The sequence below is a fragment of the Anser brachyrhynchus genome, assembly GCF_964034855.1.
Source record: "Anser brachyrhynchus genome assembly, chromosome: 10".
Classification (NCBI taxonomy): domain Eukaryota; kingdom Metazoa; phylum Chordata; class Aves; order Anseriformes; family Anatidae; genus Anser; species Anser brachyrhynchus.
The window spans coordinates 13,201,474-13,220,067 of record NC_137705.1 but is presented as its reverse complement, the minus strand read 5'-3'; the positions used below and the strand labels follow the sequence as shown (position 1 = coordinate 13,220,067).

The following is an 18,594-nucleotide window of genomic DNA, read 5'->3' as shown; positions in this document are numbered from 1 at the left end:
GAGCGCTACCCGAGCGGAGCCGAGCGGAGCCGAGCCGAGCCCAGCCGAGCTCAACCGAGCCGAGCCGAGCCGAGCCGAGCCCAGCCGAGCTCAACCGAGCCGAGCCGAGCCGAGCCGAGCCGAGCCGAGCTCAGCCGAGCCGAGCCGAGCCGAGCCGAGCCCAGCCCAGCCGAGCCGAGCCGAGCCGAGCCGGGCCGAGCCCAGCCGAGCCGAGCCGAGCCGAGCCGAGCCGAGCCGAGCCGAGCCGAGCCGAGCCGAGCCGAGCCGAGCCGAGCCGGGCCGAGCCGAGCCGGGCCGAGCCGAGCCGAGCCGAGCCGAGCCGCCCTCCGGGCCCCATCCTCTCCCTCCGGGCCGGGCGGGGGCAGCCCCCGGGCTGGCACCAAGGGGGGGGGACCGGGGGTGCGGGGGGCCGGGCCTGTCTGCGCCGCCACCGCCCCTCCAGGCGGGGCCTGGGGCGGCGAGGACCGGGGGCGCGGAGGAGCGGGGGGGCTCTCCCCGCAGCGCTGCCATGAGCCGCAGCCGCCCGGCGCTGCTGGCCCTCGGGGCGCTGCTCGCCTGCGCCCTCGTCCTGCTGCTGCCCGCCGCCCGCCGCCGCCCCCCGGCCCCGGGCCGCGGCGCCCCGGCCAACAGCACGGTGCGGAGGGGGACGGCGGCTGGGGCCGACCCCGCCGTCGCCTACCGGGAGGCAGCCGGGCCCCGCGCCCCCGGCCCCGGCAGGTGGGTCGCGCCCGCGGGCTGGAGCCCCGTGCCCCGGGGGCTGGCGGCCGCCCGGTGCTGCGGGCACGGCCCCGTGCTGAGCCCCCTGCCCGCGTCTGTCCCCTGCCGCAGGCCGGACGTCCTGTTCCTGCACGGCCAGGCCTTCACCTCCGCCACCTGGGAGGCCTTGGGGACGCTGGCGCTGCTCGCCGGAGAAGGGCACCGTGCGGTCGCAATAGATCTGCCCGGTAGGACCGCGGGGCTGCGCTCATCACGGGCCGTGAGCGGGCTCTGGAGCTCTTTAGGGAGCTAGGGCTGGGCCGTCACCGCGGGGTGTCACCCGCCCGGCCACACAGACCCTGTGTGACACTGCCTGGCGCTTCTGGGGCTCGCGCTGGTGCCCGTTTTTGCCCAGCTGAGCCTCAGGGGCTCCCCAGCCTTGACGCCAACCTTGCACCCTTTGCCCACGCTAGGCTATGGGGACTCGCCCCCCACGGGGACGGTGGCCACGCAGCAGGGCCGGGTGGCCTTCCTGGAGCGCATCCTGGAGGAGCTGGGCCTGCGGAGGCCCGTCCTCGTCAGCCCGTCCATGAGCGGCCGCTTTGCCCTGCCCTTCCTCCTGCTGCGCGGGGACCGCCTGGCGGGCTTCGTGCCCATTGCGCCCGTGGGCACCCGGGACTATGCCGTGGGGCAGTACCAGCAGGTCCAGGTGAGGTGGCTGAGGTCGCGGAGGATGGGGGTGCGCTGGGTGGAGATGGGGAGCTGTGCCCCCACCTTGGGGGACGCTGGGCTCTGCCCTCCCTCAGCTTTCCGGAGGCCTGCAGGCTCCTGAGGCGACGGGTAGGGATTGGCATCTCCCTCCCTGACGTCCCGTCTCTCTCCTCTCTTCTTCAGACGCCCACCCTGATCCTGTACGGTGACCGGGACACCGGCCTGGGCCACCAGGCCCTGCAGAGCCTCCGGCACCTCCCCAGGCACCGTGTGGTCGTGCTGCCTGGCGCTGGCCATGCCTGCTACCTGGACAAGCCGGGGGACTTCCACCGGGCGCTGCTGGGCTTCCTCGGCCAGCTGCAGTGAGCGATGTCCCCACGGAGCGGAGGATGGCGGGGTGGTGGCGCCCTGCTTTGTCACACAGCTGGGCCGTTCATCCCCGTACCATGCTGGGTGGCAGCGCGCCCGGCCCTGAGAGACAGCAGGGAGCTGGGGGGGGCTTCTCCGAACAGCACCCGCTCTGCAGCAGCACCTGCCAGAGGCATCCAGAGGTTCCACGTCGCTTTGCCGGATTTTGAGAGACGTTTCGCAGCCACGGGGCATTCCCAGGGGGCTGCCCGCTGACCTGGGCAGGTCTCCCCCGGTGTCCCCTTCCCCGGCACCGTGGCTCTGAGCGCCGTGGCTTGGGGCGATGGGGACGGGACGGAGACGGGACGGGACGCGGCCGTTGTCTTTTGGGGTGCCCCCAAGGGGGCCGAGAACGTCGCCTGGAGGGGGGACGGCACATCTGGGGGCGACACGCGAGGCCAATAAACCGATCTGCTCCGGGCTCCGCTCGCCTCTCCGAGCGCTTCTTCGGGCTGAGCGGCGGGCACCGGGCTCCCGGCCCGGGGGGGGGGGGAGGCGGAGCGGGGCCGGCCCGGGGGGGGGCGGAGCGGGGCCGGGCGGAAGCCCAGCGGCGGCGGCGGCGGCGCGGAGGTAGGGCCCGGTGCAACGGGGGGCCGGGGGCCGGCAGCGAGCGGCGGCCCCGTGCCCGTGCCCCTCTGCCCTTGTCCCCACGCCGCGCCCCCATCGCGGGACCCCCCGGCCTCGCCGCCCCGAGCGCGGTGCCCCCGCTCCCCGCCGTGCTGCCGGGGTCCGTTCCCCCCCCGCTCCCTGCCCGTGCCCCCTTGCACCCCCCCCGCCCCCCCTCCGCAGCCTCGGTCCCCTTTGAGCGCAGCCCCGCCTTGCAGCCCCCCAGCTCCGCACACCCGCGGTGTCCCCCTGTGCTCCCGCTCCCCTGTGTACCCCCCGCACCCCGTGTGCACCCCCCCCCCGGCCGCCCCGCGCCCCTCCTGTAGCCCCCCGCAGACACCCGCACGCCCTCGGCCACCCGTGCTTTCCCCGCACCCCCAGCCCCTTTCCTTCCCGGGGGCATTTCTTGCACGCCGGGGCGAACTTTGCCCCACGCTTTTAACGACAGCGGACTTTGGAGGGGGTGGTGGGTGATTAACCACCCCCTTTGCTCTTCCCCCAGAGCTCTGCAGCCCAGGAATGGCACCCGGGAAGCCAGGGAAGAGTGCGGGGGCCTCGGAGGACCCCTCGGTGACGCTATTCCGGGAGTACCTGCGGATTGACACCGTCCACCCCAAGCCTGACTATGGTGAGGAGGGGACGGGTGGGACAGGGGGGCAATGCGGGCGGCAGGGCTGGCGGCACGGCTCCTTCCCTTCCACCAGGCTTTGGACTGGCCTTTGGACCCACCTGCCTGGTTCCTTGGGCCAGGCCTGTCATGATCCAGGTGTAGGGGAATGCAGCTGCGCCTTATCTCTGCTGGTGCCTGCGGTTTGGGGCCCTTGCAGGGACTTTCTTCCTCCTGTGGCGTGGCAGACCCACGGCCCAGCCTCCTCTTTCCATGCTGCCCTGGCTCCGGGACAAACGTTTGCGTTACCCCTACGTACCTCTCTCTCCTGTTAGTATTTCCAGCCTCCCACAAAAGTGCGTCAAGATGTTTGTCTCAGGCACCTGCAGGCGACGGGCTCCCCCGCTGGACTTTGCCTTACGCAGGGCACTGCCACCCTTGCTTTGTCCTGAACTCGCTCCCTTCATCTTTTTGTCATCCCCAGATGCGGCCATCCAGTTTTTGGAGCGCGTCGGCACCGACCTGGGCTTGGCCAGCCAGAAAGTGGAGGTGAGCGAGGCAGCACTGGCCCTGCTGCCGCTGTGCCTGTCCCATCCCAGCCCGGCCGTGGGGCTGTCCCCTCCTCACCACCCAGGAGATGGGCAGGAGGTGACTTCCCTGCTGCTCCTAATCCTCTGCTGACCCGAGTGCTTCCTTAAGCTCCTCTTGCAGCCTGTATTTCTGCCGGTCCCCGCTGACCTTTATGGCCGGCTGTGCTATGATTAGCCGGGGACCGGGCAGGGCGATGTTGGCTGAAGATGTCCCTCATGCCTGGCTGGCACAGGGGACGCAGAGGGGCTGGGAGCCTCCCCTCATCTCTATCTGAATTGCAGCCAGGAGCTTGTGGCCGCTCACGGCCGCAGCCAAGGGGCTCTGGTGAGGGGACAAGTGTGCCCCAACCCACCGGGTGCCCCTGTCCCCACCCTAGTGACATCCTGCCTTTGCTTGCAGGTGTGCCAGGGCCGTGTGGTGCTGGTCCTCACCTGGCTGGGCACGAACCCCCGCCTGCGCTCTATCCTGCTCAACTCTCACACCGATGTCGTGCCGGTTTTCGAGGTACGGGTACGGGGCAGGCTGGGCACAGCGGAGAAGGCGCGCGGCAGGAGGTCATGGCCGTTGTTCCCTGCAGGAGCACTGGACCTACCCGCCCCTCGAGGCCGTTAAGGATTCGCAAGGCAACATCTACGCCCGGGGTGCCCAGGACATGAAGTGCATCTCCATCCAGTGAGTGGAGGGCTCGGTGCTGGCTGGACGCGGCCTCGGAGCAGGGCGGGAGAGGATGCTGCCTTCCCTTGGTGCTGAGACGGAGCAGCATGCGGGTGCCACCTGGCTGGGGTGGCCCAGGGGACGCCAGCCCCTCTCCTTGCACCCAAGCACCCTTACACCACCCCCTCCCCACAGGTACCTCGAGGCCATCCGAAGGCTGAAGGCAGAGGGAAAGTGCTTTGCCCGCACCATCCACCTGACCTTCGTGCCTGGTAAGTCCCCAGGGAGCGCCCTGTCGAGGGGACAGGGTGGGCCGGCAGCCGGGTGACACTTTGTAGCTCCTCACAGTCTGGCATGGGGGACTTCTGCCTCCCTGCTCGGATTTTGGATTCTCCTAGCTCAGGGCTGAGGGGGTGCCCAGCTCTGAGGACAGCTGGTGGCAGCCAGGCTGGTGGGGAAGGAGGGCCCAGGGGTGCTGGGCTGGGGGACGCATTTATCCCCACCAGGCTTCTCCCTGCAGATGAGGAGGTGGGCGGACACAAGGGCATGGAGATGTTCGTGCAGCGCCCGGAGTTCAAAGCGCTCAACGTGGGCTTTGCCCTGGATGAGGGTGAGTGGCGGCAGGGTTGGCGTGGGACCCCCAGGGGATCTTTTCTCGTCTGGCACCCCCTGCACGTTGGCATCACCCCCAAGGCAGGGGCACCCAGTACGGCCTCTGGGGTCCTACTGGGGCACCCCAGCCAGTGACGCCCGCAGTGCCAGCCTCCTGCACCAGGGCCGTGTCTGTGCCCCTCTGACACCTTTCTGTGCCCACCCCAGGCTTGGCCAGTCCTTCCGACACCTTCAGCGTCTTCTACGGTGAAAAGAGCCCTTGGTGTGAGTAATCACGTACCCGCCGTCCTGTCCCTTGCTCTGCTGGGTGCTTCGGCATCGGGATGCCGGGTACACCCTGGGCTTCTGCTCAACGCCTCTCCCTCGTCCCCCGTGGCGGCAGGGATCAAGGTGAAGTGCACGGGCAGCCCCGGGCACGGGTCCCGCTTCATCAGCAACACGGCGGCCGAGAAGATGGTAAGTGAGCGGGGACAGCGGCGTGCCCTGCGGGGGACCCAGGGGTGGGAGCACCTTTCAGGGTCCCTCTTGGGATGGGCACCTGGCCTGTGCTTGGGAGCTGCTCTTGGGGCTGGGGATGGGCGAGTGGGGCTCCTGCAGGGCTGGAGGGCCGGCTGGGGCATGGTGCTCCCTGCCCAGCTGGTCCCGGGGGCGCTTAACCCCTGTGTTTGCCTCCCCAGCACAAAGTGATCACCTCCTTCCTGGCCTTCAGGGAGAGCGAGAAACAGAGGTAGGACGTGGCCACGGGGTGGCATCAGCTTTGCTTCGGTCCTTGGAGGGGCCCTGCCCTCTCTTGGCGTCTCGGGGACCTGAAGGGAGGCTCAGATCCAGCGCCGTGTCCCCTTGCCTCGGTTTACCTGTGTGGGGGTGGTGGCAGGGTGCACTTTCACTCCTCCTCCAGGGACGGAGGGTGACTCTCCCCTGTGTCCCCGAGGCTCAAATCTGACACGAGACTGACCCTGGGGGACGTCACCTCGCTCAACCTAACCATGCTGGAGGGGGGCGTCTCCTTCAACGTGGTGCCCTCCGAGATGGCCGCCGGCTTCGACATCCGCATCCCACCCACCGTGGACCTCAAGGTGGGCACGATGCTGGCCCTGCCGGGGGGGGCTGGGGCTGGGGGTGCCCCCACTCACACCGCTCCTTTGCTGTCTGCCGCAGGCCTTTGAGAAGCAGGTGGCCGGCTGGTGCCAGGCGGCTGGGGATGGTGTCACTTATGAGTTTCACCAGGTGAGGGCTCAGGGATAAAGGGCTCAGCACACTGTGCCCGTCCCCCCCTTGCAGCGTGCTCACCCCTTCTCTCCATCGCTCAGAAATGCATGGACCAGCACATCACCTCCACCGAGGAGTCTGACCCATGGTGGAAGGCCTTCAGTGGGGTCTGCAGGGACATGTGAGTAGTGCCGCCAGGAAGAGAGAGACGGCGGGCACCTGGGGGACATCCTCTGGTCCCCAGGGCGGGGGGGTCCTCTGGCGTCACGGCAGGGTTGGGAGAGAGTGCCCTTTGCTACGCCAGCATCTCGCCGCACCCCATTTCCCCTGGAAAGGAGAGGATTGAGTGTCCCGCAGGGCTCATGGCTTAGGGACCTTTCTGGCTTGTTTTTGTGGGACCCGGCTGTCCCCGTGCCGTGCTGACACCGCGTCTCGCTTTATAGGAAGCTGCAGCTCAAGCTTGAGATCTTCCCAGCTGCCACTGACAGCCGCTACATCCGAGCAGTGAGTGCTGATGCCAGCCTCCCCGCGTGTCCCTGGTGCTTGTCCCAGCCCCATTCTCACCCCGCTCTCCTGTCCCCAGGCAGGACACCCGGCCATCGGCTTCTCGCCTATGAACCGCACCCCGGTGTTGCTGCATGACCACAACGAGTTCCTCAACGAAGACGTCTTCCTGCGGGGCATTGACATCTACGCCCACCTCCTGCCCGCCCTGGCCTCCGTGCCCCCGCTGCCCGCTGAGGGCTAAGCCTTTAGGAGGGGACAGGGACGGGACCGGGGGGAGCAGAAGATGCCGGTCAGCGCGCCAGGGAGCCTGCAGGCATCGTGCCACCTCTCTTAAGTGTCCCTCTACTGTGGCTGTGCAAAGGGCTGGCCTGATGGTGACACGTGTCCTGGCTGTGCCCTCGAAGGCTGGGTCTGGCCATTCCTAGGCGCCACGCTGAGGACCGTGTCCCCTTGCCCACGTCTCAGCGCAGCCCCAGGCGCCTCCTGCCCCGTGCCACCACAGCCACTGGGGCTTGCGTGAGCCCTGGGCTGCGTGCCCACGGCTCGTCCTGCTTCCCTGCCCGCTGTCAGGGGTGCTGGGGCCGTGCCACCCAGCCGGTGCCTCCCTGTCCCCACCACACAGATTCACTCAATAAATCTCCTTGGTAAGCAAGGCCAGGAGCAGGGGGGTCTGTCCGTCTGTCCAGGGGCAACTCCAGCACCTCGGAGAGGCCGGGCACGGAGGATTTTTATCTTCCCCTGCTTCACCTGGGTTCATCGGGCTGGGGAGGGGGAAGGGGCTGCGCTGGCAGGAGCCTGCCCGGGCAGGATCCGGCTCGGCCTGGGGCACCGGGGCTGGGGGCAGGAGCAGCTGGCGGTGCTGAGGTTAATCCTGCTCCCTTCCTACGGGATCTTCCCAGGGTGGCTCCCCAGGACCCTCGGGGCGCGGAGCGATGGGCGAGCCTGGGCAGGAGCCTCCGCCCCTATCTGCCAGAGGTGCCTCGGGGCTCGGATCTGCCTCTTGCTCCCATCCCCGCCCCGTGCTGTGCCCCAGCACCCAAGGTGCTACGTTTGCTCCAGCTGCTTGCTGTGCCTTCCCCCGGGGAGCCAGGCCAGGGGCTCACCGAGCTGAATCGGGGCGGTTTTGGGCAAGCTGGTGCTGGCTGCGCTGCAGAGCTCTGCACGCGCCGCGGGGTTCCCGCCTGCTGCTGGGTGCGAAGGGTTGGGGGCATGGCAGAGGGCTCGGGGTGCCCGGCCCGGGGGCAGGCGGTGGGGGCTCAGTCCCCGAGGTCCCCTCCCGTGCCCCGCTCCCCTCGTGTCCCCAGCTGGTGTGGGACCAGCCGTGCTTGGGGAGGGGAGCACCGTCCTCGCTGTCCCTCGTGCGGACAAGCCGGGGGGGGGGGGACACCCGCCTTCCCCCTCCTTGCTCCGTGTCCTCGACGTGGGGGGAACCGAGGAGGGGACCGCGGGGCTGGGCAGCTGCTGCTCCCCGCCGCACAGCCGGTGCCAGGCGACACTTGGCGGGGGGGGGCTGAAGCAGCGGGGACATCGGCCGCCAGCCCCCCCCCCCCGCGCACCCGTTCCCCGAGGGATGCGGCCTCCGGGGCGCCCCCAGCGCCAGCTCCCGGGGCTGGGGGGGGAGCGCCCGGGGCCGGGGCCGGGGCCGGGGCCGGGGCGGGCCGGGGCGGAGCGCGGCCCCATAAAAGCGGCGGCCCCGGGAGCTGCGGCCCCGGGAGGAGGATGCGGGCGGCGGCGGCGGCGCTTTGCTGGCTGTGGGGCTCGCTGCTGGCCGCGGGGCGCAGCCTGCCCCGGCTCCGCCTGCCCCACCGCGGTGAGCCGGGCCGGGGGCACCCGCAGCGGGCCGGGGAGAAGGGGGGGGGGGGGGGAAAGGGGGCTTTTGGGGGCCGGGGGGGTGGGGGGGATCGCACCTCGCCGTGCGGGCTCCGCGGATGGGGGGAACCAAGGGGGGCGTTTCGGGGGAGCGGGGAAACTGAGGCACGGGGCGAGCGGGGGCTGCCCTGGGAGCGCGGCGTGGGCGCCCCCCGGGTGCTCTGCTGCCGGCAGCCCTGGGTGCCAAGCGGGCGCTGCGCCTGCCTGGTTTTAATTCAAACCCTCCCCGGGGTCCAGCCCCTGCCTCATGAAGCCCCCGGCTTAACCCCCGGGCAGGTTGGAGCCCGGCTCGGCACCCGGGCAGGGGGCTGGAGCGCCCGGGGCGCATCAAAGCGAGGAGCCTCTAAAAAGAGAAAAATAACGACCCTTGCATAACGGCCGGGGAAGGGAAGGGGCCGGGGAAGCCCAGCTCCTGCAGAGCCCCAGGAGCTGCCCAACGCAGCCCTGTGCCGAGGGAAAGCTGCTGCGGGCCCCCCCGGCCAAGCACCGGGGTGGGAGCGGAGCCCTGGGGTGGAGGCTGGCTGCGTCCCGGCTCCTTCTTGCAGCCACCCCCCGGGTAGGAAGGGGGAAACCGAGGCACAGAGGGGGCTCCTCGCCCCAGGAGGCGACAGGTGCCCACGGCGGGGTCCTGTGGCTTCGGGCTGGGGTTGGCAGCAGCACGGGGAGGTTTCAGGGCCCCCAGCAGAGCTGGGCTGTGGGGTTTGGGTGCTGCTTCGGTGCCTGATGGGCTCCGGCACGAAGTCCGTCCTGTGAGAGCTCCTGGGGACAGGCGGGCTCCCCAGGGGAACGAGCAACCTTTTGAAGCTTTTTTTATTTCTTATTTTTCCTTCTTAAGTTGATTGCTCTGTTCCTCTTCCAAATTGGAAGCAGAAGCTGAGATTTCCCACGAAACAAACGAACATTTCAATTAAAACCATTAGGAGCCTCTGAACAGCCTCAGAAATGAAAACTGGGCAAAACCGAAGCTGCTTTCACTTAGTTCGTCAGCCCGGGGTGCGCTTGGCTCCGTTCGCAGGAGCGGCTTTTGAGGTGGAAAGAGGGGAAGTCTCCGTGCTCCGCAGCCGGGGGGTGCCGGCATGTCACCTCCTCCGGTGGCATTGCTGGGGTGGCGGTGGCCGTGTCCCCAGCTCACCCTGCTGCTGCTCTAAGTCACCCTTTTCCTTCCGCGTTGGCTTCCAGCAGCGGGACCGAGCATGGAGAAGGGCAGGTCTCTGCTGCACATCCCAGCACGTCGCAGCCCCGAGCTCCCTGCCGTCCCCTCGAGGGGCTCCCGTCCTGCCGTGGTGGTGCTGGCAAAGCCAGGGGGGGGGGCTCCTCAGAGCTTCCCATGCTGGGGGAAGGACGGGGCATGGCAGGGTGATGCTTTTTTGGAGGGGAAGGTGCCCGGCGCCAGCATAACACGAGGCGCAGGAGGAATTTGCTGGGGCTGGGGAGAAGGGAAAACCTTGCTTGAAACAATATAAGCAGCCTGACGGCTTTGCCAATGTTATTCTGAGCTGGGAAAATATTATTGCTGGGCAAGAATAGAAGGAGACGATGGTGTTTTCCCGGGCTGGGCCCAGGGAAGCAGGAGGAGCAGAGATGCTGGCACGCACAGTGTGTGCTGGGGGGGTGCTTGGGGGCCGAATGACCCGGAGAGATGGGGCTGGGGCCACCGGGTATCCCGGGCTGATGGCATTCAAGCTGAGTGCTCCCAGTGCCTCCTCTGCTCGTGGGGACAGATCCGAGCCATGGGGGGGGACACCCCGGCTGGGGACAGGGACTGCAGCAGCTGCAGGCTCCCCCAGGGCAGGCTGCAGAGGGTGCGGTGCGTCTGGGGACAGCCGTGCCCGTCAATGGCTCTTTGTCCTCCTCCTCCTCCTCCGCTCGGCAGTCTCGGAGGCCTGGCCCGGGGTCGGCGCCGCGGTTTTGGGGCCTGGTGAAGCTGAACCACCTCCCCTTGCCCTCTCCCTCCCAGCTGGGGGGTGCCATGGTGCTGAGCTTTGGCAAGCCTCCACTTCCCCATTCTGTCACCCCCGAAATCATTTCCTGTTGTCTTGGCATCCCATGGGATTCAGGCACGGACCCGCTTGGGGAGCCCGGAGCTGGTTGCTCTGGGCCGAGTGGCAATGTCCTCCCCCGGGATGCGGTGTCCCCATGCCGGTGCCTTCACCCCGAGCACCGGCCCCATGCCATGGTGGGGAGGAACCCGTTGCACGCCCCCGCTGTGAGCGCTCCCACCACCCTCCCGGGCTGCAAGCGAGCCCAGCTGTCCCACGCCCTGGGACACCTCCGCCATACGCTGCGTTGGCCCTCTCTGTTCTTCCACGCCACGATGCCCCTTTGCTCCAGCATCCTCCTGTGCCCTGGCTGCTGCAGCCCCCCGCAGAGCAGGGGGCTCCTTCCCGGGGGCGGGAGCGCTGGTGACACCAGCCAGGACGCTGGGGGCTTTTGGGGCCGGGGTGGCTCCTGCTGATGCTGCCTTCCCTGCCCGACAGAGCTGCTGAGCACGAACCGCTCCGTCCTTTTCTTTGGCCACCGAGGCTTCCTGGGCTTCCGCTCGCTCTACCTGGACGAGTACCGGGACCGGCTCTTCGTTGGGGGCAAGGACGCGCTCTACTCTCTGCGCCTGGACAGGGCCAGCACCGACACCAAGGAGGTGAGCTGCGTCCCGCACCCAACAGTGGCGGTCGGAGGGCAATTAGCTGGCAGTTAGCTGTGGGTGGCAGCCGGGGAGGTGCAGGCCACCCGCAGCTCCTGGGTGCTGAGCAGGGTCCCGGCAGCCTGGGGATGTGGCTTCACAAGGGGTCCGCGCCTGCCGTCCCCTCCACCTGCCCCAAAAGGCGCTTTGTGTTCCAGATCTACTGGCCGCCCCTGCCCGGGCAGACGGAGGAGTGTTTTCGGAAGGGGAAGGACCCAGGGGTGAGTCTCGCCCCACGCCCCTGAGCTGAGGGGGTCCCCTTGTACCCCACCCTGGAGCTGGTTACTGCTAGGACGGGATGTGGCACCACGGGGCTACGGTGTGCCCGGGGGAAACTGAGGCAGGGAGCTGGTGACCGGGCCTGGTGGTGTGTGATGCTGGCACTGGGCTCTGCACGTCCCATCTCTGCGGCCAGGGCAGCCCCAGTGTGGATGCCCCACGCAGGCAGGAGCAGCCGGGCTTGGAAACCTGAGCTCAGGGGGTCCCAAGCCCCGGTCCGGGAGCTTCTCTGCATCCCCGTGTGGCGGAGTACCCGTGCGCCGAGCTGTGCGTGGTCTCAGCAGGGAGCTTACGGAGGGGGGTGCGCCGTGCTGGAGGGAGAGCTGGCCATCCCGGCCATCCCCCAGCGATGGGAAATCTGCAGCTCGATCCCGTTCGGTGACCTCATTCCCCTCTTTGCAATTACTTTGCGTCCCCCCTGCCCTGACGTGAAACAGGAGTAAGGCAGGGGGGAGCCGGCCAGAGCCCCGAGGCTCCCCCAGCCCAGACAAATCACTCCCAGCATGTTTATTTTCCAAGCTCTGACAGATCCAAGCTGGAGGAGCCTCGACTCTTTTTTTCCTTACATGTATTTTTTTTAACTCACCATTTCAGAGGCTCTTTGCAAAGGGAAAATAAACAGCGGGGAGGCCGGGGACCCCTGGGGCAGCTCAGTGGTGGGGCTCCCAGCAGACGGGGGCCTCACGCCCTGCGCAGGGGACCACAGAGGAGGGCGGGCAGGGCTGGGCAAGCAGCCGAGCAGAAGGACAAACTCGATGGGGACCATCCCACCTTGCCTCCCCTGTCCATCGGTCAGCCCTGTAGCCTGGCCCATGACATGAGCTGGTTTGGAAGAGGACGGTGGGTACTGGGGCGAGCTCTTTGGGGGGCGCAGGGGATACGGCCGTGGCGTGGAGGGTGAATTCCTCATCGCTGGGCCCCCACGACGGCTGGGAAGGTGTCCCCAGGGAAGTCATAGCTGCCGGTCCCCAGAGGAAGGGACCATCCCGGGCGGCAGCGACAGGGGTTGCCCTGTGTCCGGAGGCAGCTGAGGGCGGCCGTGGGGCTCCGGCTCTGTCTCCTGCGTTTCCTCCCTTTGTTTCCTCCCCTTCACCCAGTGCGAGCAGGAACGCGATGGGGGAAGGACCAGCGAAAAGCCCGGTCCCTCTGCGATGAGCCGGGGGGCTTCGGTTGGCAGAGCCCACCCCCGGCCAGCCCAGCCGGAGGCGTGAGCTGCCCTCTGGCACCTGCGGGTGAAGGCAGAGCTCGGAGGCCCTGTGTCGCTGGGGGGGGCGATGCAGCAGGTCCCTGCAAGCCTCCCCCCTCGCGGCCCTCTCCCCAGACCGACTGCGCCAACTACATCCGCCTGCTGCACCCCTACAACCGGACCCACCTGCTGGCCTGCGGGACGGGCGCCTTCCACCCCGTCTGCGCCTTCGTCTACGTGGGGCACCGCAGCGAGGTAGGGACCTGGCTCGGGGCGGCGTCCTCAGCCTGCTTGTCCCCATCCTCCTCCTTTCCGGGGGTTTTAGGCCGTGTGGGGATGCTGGACCTGGTGTTTGCCCCAGCCAGGAACCGGCCCCGTGTTGCCCTTGCCCTTCCCCACCTCTCAGGCCATTGTGTCCCCTTGGTGGCAGCGGCGTGGGTGGCGTTTCCTCCTCTCCCAGTCCCCAGCTTGAGTCACAGCATGTGGACCATGCCGGCTGGGCTGGGAGGGCAGGGTGCTCCTGTCACCCCCCGCAGCCTGGGGGGTGGCACAACGGTGCCAGGCAGGCTCGCGGGCCCCTCCAGCTGCCGCGCGTCCTTGTGGAGCAGCCGGCAAACCCGGCTCCTGCCGGTGGGCATCAGCTATCCCCAAAGGCACAGGCCCCAGCTCCAGGTCCCTTTAGGCACGCTGGGGAGCCTGCGAGCCGGGCAGGGACCGGCGTGAGCCCCAGGTGGGCCCCCCGGCGTGTCCCCGTCACAGCCGCGCTGTCCCCGACCCCAGCATGCCTTCAGCCTGGATCCCGCCACCGTGGAGAGCGGCCGGGGCAGGTGCCCGCACGAGCCCGACGGCGCGTTCGCCAGCACAGTCATCGGTGGGTTGCCGTCCCCGGGGACCTCGGGTGCCGGGCGCAGGGACCGGGGCCGGTCCCCGTGCCACCAGCTGGGGGTGGCCGGGGGCTCTCAGGGTGTCTCTGCCAGGTGGGGAGCTCTACGCCGGCCTCACCGCAGACTTCCTCGGCCGAGACCCCGGCATCTTCCGCAGCACGGGGACGCGCTCCGCCCTGCGCACCGAGGTGGACCAGCGCCTGCTCAACGGTAACAGCGCCCCGGCCCCACGGCACAGCCTGGGGGGCACAGGGGGGAAGCCCTCACGCCGGGCCTTCCTCGCCCATTCCCCGCTGTCCCGCGCGGTCTGGAGGCGGCAGCCGTGCCCCTTCTCCCCATCTGATGCTCCTAGCTCTCTCGTAGACCCCAAATTCGTGGCGGCCTACCTGATCCCGGACAACGACGACCGGGACAACGACAAGGCCTATTTCTTCTTCACGGAGAAGGTGGTGGAGGCAGATGGCAAGGAGCATGCCGTCGTCAGCCGGGTGGCACGGGTCTGCGTGGTGAGACGCCAGCGGCACCGCCGCGAACACCGCAGGGGATGGGGATGTGACAGTGGTCCCCAGCTCACCCCTGTGCCTGCTCGGCGCCCGTTTTTGGGGACGGAAGTCCTGGGATGGGTTTTTGTAGTGGTGGCTGTACGCGGAAGGTGGCGCAGAAGGCTGGCAGGTGCTCCCCACCTAGGGGGCTGCCGAGGGGCTGTCTGCTCAGTCGTAGCGGTGGCCCTGACGCTCCCCGTCCCTGCAGAATGATGCTGGAGGCCAAAGGGTGCTGGTCAACAAGTGGAGCACCTTCAACAAAGCCCGCCTGGTGTGTTCTGTCCCTGGCCCCGGCGGCATCGACACCCACTTTGACGAGCTGGGTAAGGGGTGGGGAGCACCCCAGGGACCCTGCCGGTGCTGCTCCCTCGTTTGGTGGCTCTGGGAGGCTCTTGGGCCACCAGCGAATTCCAGGGCTTGGGTTTCTCCTCCCCAGAGGATGTCTTTTTGCTGAGGACAAGGGATGGGAAGAGCCCGGAGATCTACGCCCTCTTCAGCACCGTCAGGTGGGTGGCTCAGCCCCAGCCCCTGGGGACACCCAGCCCTGGCCTGCCCATCGCCACGTCGCTGCGGGCACGGCAGCTTGCGTGGTCGCTCTGGCAGAGCTGGCAGAGCTCCACCGATGTGCCTGGGTCTGAGCCCCCTTTGCTGTCCCCTTTCAGCCACGTCTTTCGGGGCTCCGCTGTCTGCGTCTACCGCATGGCCGACGTCCGCGAGGTCTTCAACGGGCCCTTCGCCCACCGGGAGAGCCCCCTCCACCAGTGGGCAGCCTACGAGGGCCGCGTGCCCTACCCCCGCCCAGGCGTGGTGAGCGGTCCCTGGGGGGCTGATCCCCTCCTCCAGGGAGGGGGCGATGGGGCCGAGCCCCCCCGCCCCGATGGGGTCCCTAAGGGATCTGCCCCGATGGGGTCCCTGTGGGATCCGCCCCGGGATGCCCGAGGTGGAGACGATGGATCCCTATTTTGGGGAGAAACCCAAACAGTTCTCACCAGGTCGGGCTGGGCGAGCGGGGTCCCTCCTGTCCCCGCAGTGTCCCAGCAAGACCACCAACCAGCCCCGGCGGCCGTATGGCACCACCAAGGACTTCCCCGACGAAGTGCTGCACTTCGCCCGCGCTCACCCCCTCATGCACAAGCCCGTGCGCCCGCGGCACCGCCGGCCGCTGCTGGTGAAGACCGACCTGCAGCACCGCCTGCGCCAGCTCGTGGCGGACCGCGTGGACGCTGAGGACGGGCAGCACGACGTCCTCTTCCTGGGGACGGGTGAGCGGGGCGGGCAGGGCGGGCGGCACACAGGGCGATGACGCTGGGGTTGCCCGCGACGGCAGGAGGTCGCGCCTCTGTCCCCCTCCTGGCAGATGCGGGCTCGGTGCTGAAGGTGGTGGTCCTGCAGAAGCAAAACTCGGCCGTGACCGAGGACATCGTCCTGGAGGAGCTGCAGGTTTTTAAGGTGAATTTTGCTGCGAGGGAAGGGAGCGGTGGGGTGGGCATGGTGGGTGCAGGTGGGGGATGCACGCGGGGATAGAGAGCTTGGCTGGAGGGATGTCACCGTGCTGCTGGGCACCGGGAGGCCTTGGGACAGGGCAGCTGCGGGTTCCTGTCGTCCCCTTCCCCGGGGTGGCAGAGGTGCCCACCCCCTCCAGGCTCCAGCAGCCAGAAGGGGGGGATGCACAGCATTTTCTCCCCTCCCCTCCAAATCTCCTGGTGTCCCCCAAAGCCCCAGAGACCCCACATGCGCAGGGCTCCCTGGGGAGAGGCTCGGTCCGGCCTCATGCCTGCATCCCTCCCCTGCAGGCGCCTGTGCCGATCACCCAGATGGAGATTTCTGTCAAGCGCGTGAGTACATTTCTCCCGGGGCTGGGGGGCGAGGGTGGGTGGCTGGGAGGGGCCGGGTGTCACCCGGCCACGAGGGAGCTGCCGCCGGCATCGCCGTGTCGCTGCTGCCCTCCAGCAAACGCTCTACGTGGGCGCCAGCCTGGGGGTGGCCCAGGTGCGGCTGCACCGGTGCGAGAGCTACGGCACCGCCTGCGCCGAGTGCTGCCTGGCCAGGGACCCGTACTGCGCCTGGGACGGCACCGCCTGCACCCGCTACGTGCCCTCGGGCAAGCGCCGCTACGTCCGCCACACCAGCCCCGTGTACCAGTGTCTGGACCAGAACCTGACTGGTGAGAGGCCTGGGGGGGGACGCTGGGGTGAAGCGCCCCTCATCCAACGTGCCCCAAGGCGTCCCAGCACGAGCAGCTGGTGCGCAGCAGGGCTTGGGGACGTCACGGTTGGGCTGGGGGCACCCAGAGGGGCTTGGGGGCATCATAGACGGGCTGGGGGCACCCTGATTGCCACAGCCCGTGGTTCCCCCCAGGAGAAGCTGGGGGACCCTGGGGAGCTCTGTTGCTGGTGGGAGACGGGCACTTAAGCCACAACCCCCTGTCCTGTGGAGGTGGTGGGGTGCACGGTGGTTTGGCTCTGTCCCCACCACGTGCACGCCCCTGTCTCCGCCCCAGTGGATGATTTTGAGCACGTTGAAGAGAAGGTGCTGTACGGCATGGAGCACAACAGCACCTTCCTGGAGTGCGTGCCCCGCTCCCCGCAGGCCAGCGTGCAGTGGTTCGTGCAGAGACCCCCGGACGAGCAGCGGGACGAGGTGAGGCCCCCAGCGCCTGCTCTTCCCCTTCCCCCTGCCCCTGCCAAGGACCCAACCTCACGGCCGTGGCCACCAGGTGAAGACGGACGAGCGGGTCCTGCAGACGGAGCGAGGGCTGCTCTTCCGCCAGCTGCACAGCCGCGACGCCGGGGTCTACTACTGCAAGACGCTGGAGCACGGCTTCACGCAGACGGTGGCCAGGACCTCCCTGCAGGTGCTCAGGGGCGAGCAGCTGGCCCGTGCCTCCCCCCGGCAGCGCGAGGATGAGCGCCCGCCCTGCCCTGAGCCCCGGCTGGCGGTGCCAGCGCCGAAAGCCTGGTTCAAGGACATCCTCCACCTCGTCAGCTCGGCTGACCGGCAGCGGGTGGAGGAGCAGTGCCTGCGCCTCTGGTGTGGCCACCGCAAGGGCAAGCTGGCCAAGGGCAAGCACGCCCTGGCTGGCTTGGATGCGGGCAAGAAGGCGCGCACAGCCAAGCCCCAGGGCGAGAGGATCCGCGTGCCCCGGCAAGCCGCGGCCACTTAGAGCAGGGGACCTGTCCTCGAGCGGGCTTGCGGCTGCACGAAGTCCTTCCATCCCCAGGGCTGGCTCCTGGGCAGGCCCCTGTCACCTCAGGGGCTGCAGGGCCACCTCCAAAAGGGGGGTGTGTGGGGGAGATGCGATGGCACTGGGCCCCTCGCTCTTGCCAGGTGCCACCGGTCGCCTTGGGTGGGTATGGAGCCACGGTCGGTGGGGTGGCAGTGACCCCGGGGAGCTTCCTGGCTTTCTCTGCAAATAAATGGGCCGAGCACAGTGCCAGCCCCCTCTTCACCTGTGGGGCGTCGCTCCAGGCTCTTTCCACACCGCCGGCCCGGAGCCTGGGAAAGACACTTGCTCTCGCGGGTAAAAACCGAGCCCCATCGGCTGGACGGGGGAGCTGGGGCCACGCTGCGGCGGGTGCAGCGTGGGACAGGGGCTGTCACGGCACAGCCCCTGGCCCGAGCCCAGCCTCTGTGCTGGGAAGCAGAGCGGCCTTTGTATGAAAGGGGAAAAGCAGAACCAGGGCAGGCATGGGGCCAGCGCTGCTGCTCCCGTTCCTGGAAAGGGATCGCAGGCTCATCCCCAGCCCTCCTTCAACCTCATCTTGCCCCCGAGGGAAACCGCAGACCGTTTTGGGGCTGGGCAGGGAGGGTGGCAAACGGCTGTGGGCACGTTAGATCCATCCCTGGGTAAACATGGGAGAGGCTTGGGGTAAGGTCCCGCAGCCAGGGCGTAACTGCGCCAGGACGGCAGGGGGCACAGGCAGAGGGGGCGGTGGGATGTGGGGGGTGGCTGCTGAGCCCCAGGGCCTCCCCGAAACGCAGGTGCCTTGCAGAACTCTGCCATGATGTGGGTGCTGCAGGCCGCCGTGGGTGAGGCACTCGCCTGCTGTGAGCTCCGGCAGCCGGGCTGATAAGGATCTCCCCTTTCCCCAGGCAGCACGGCCCCACACAATGGTGTGAACCGCGGCCCCGGCATTGTTCGAAGGCAGAGGAAGGGGAAAGAAAATAATAATAATTAAACCCCAAAATAGCTCGCACAAAGCCCGGGCTGGGTGATATCATCGCTCCTCCCTCAAGAGCTCTGGTGCCGCAGCACAACGGCTGTGTGCGGAGCCTTTGGTGGGGGCAAAGTCCCCGGGTGCGCTGCCCTGCCCCACGTGTGGCTGTGGGGCTGAGCTGTGGGACTCAGACCTGCGTGGGGCTGAGCTGTGGGACTCAGACCTGCGTGGGGCTGAGCCGTGGGACTCAGACCTGCGTGGGGCTGAGCTGCGGGACTCAGACCTGCGTGGGGCTGAGCCGTGGGACTCAGACCTGCGTGGGGCTGAGCTGCGGGACTCAGACCTGCGTGGGGCTGAGCTGCGGGACTCAGACCTGCGTGGGGCTGAGCCGTGGGA

General features: G+C 68.6%; 3 protein-coding genes across 6 annotated transcripts; all 3 read left to right on the top strand.

Moving 5' to 3' along the window:
- The first annotated feature begins 15 nt into the window (after positions 1–15).
- ABHD14A (abhydrolase domain containing 14A) lies at positions 16–2,236 on the top strand. The gene is made up of 4 exons (XM_080606276.1): positions 16–717; positions 829–944; positions 1,170–1,405; positions 1,591–2,236. Exons 1-4 carry the CDS (start codon positions 509–511, stop codon positions 1,771–1,773), a joined length of 744 nt encoding a protein of 247 aa, XP_080462402.1. The 5' UTR covers positions 16–508; the 3' UTR covers positions 1,774–2,236.
- Positions 2,237–2,307: 71 nt separating this feature from the next.
- ACY1 (aminoacylase 1) lies at positions 2,308–7,253 on the top strand. 2 transcript variants are annotated; one of them, XM_080606273.1, is made up of 15 exons: positions 2,308–2,385; positions 2,924–3,049; positions 3,513–3,577; positions 4,019–4,123; positions 4,197–4,291; positions 4,469–4,545; positions 4,794–4,883; positions 5,093–5,149; positions 5,268–5,341; positions 5,563–5,612; positions 5,817–5,961; positions 6,044–6,112; positions 6,196–6,275; positions 6,538–6,598; positions 6,678–7,253. In XM_080606273.1, exons 2-15 carry the CDS (start codon positions 2,941–2,943, stop codon positions 6,840–6,842), a joined length of 1,242 nt encoding a protein of 413 aa, XP_080462399.1. In that variant the 5' UTR covers positions 2,308–2,385; positions 2,924–2,940; the 3' UTR covers positions 6,843–7,253. The 2 variants fall into 2 exon arrangements, with proteins under 2 accessions (XP_080462399.1, XP_080462400.1); XM_080606274.1 differs by lacking the exon at positions 2,308–2,385 and adding an exon at positions 2,392–2,542.
- Positions 7,254–8,259: 1,006 nt separating this feature from the next.
- On the top strand, positions 8,260–17,489 carry SEMA3G (semaphorin 3G). 3 transcript variants are annotated; one of them, XM_080606258.1, is made up of 16 exons: positions 8,260–8,411; positions 10,948–11,108; positions 11,309–11,371; positions 12,751–12,870; positions 13,396–13,486; positions 13,593–13,709; positions 13,863–14,005; positions 14,250–14,364; positions 14,478–14,547; positions 14,704–14,848; positions 15,072–15,303; positions 15,399–15,490; positions 15,835–15,876; positions 15,992–16,205; positions 16,542–16,681; positions 16,758–17,489. In XM_080606258.1, exons 1-16 carry the CDS (start codon positions 8,321–8,323, stop codon positions 17,202–17,204), a joined length of 2,283 nt encoding a protein of 760 aa, XP_080462384.1. In that variant the 5' UTR covers positions 8,260–8,320; the 3' UTR covers positions 17,205–17,489. The 3 variants fall into 3 exon arrangements, with proteins under 3 accessions (XP_080462384.1, XP_080462383.1, XP_080462382.1); XM_080606257.1 differs by having other exon boundaries at positions 13,375–13,486; positions 13,863–13,996; XM_080606256.1 differs by having other exon boundaries at positions 13,375–13,486.
- Positions 17,490–18,594: the final 1,105 nt, after the last annotated feature.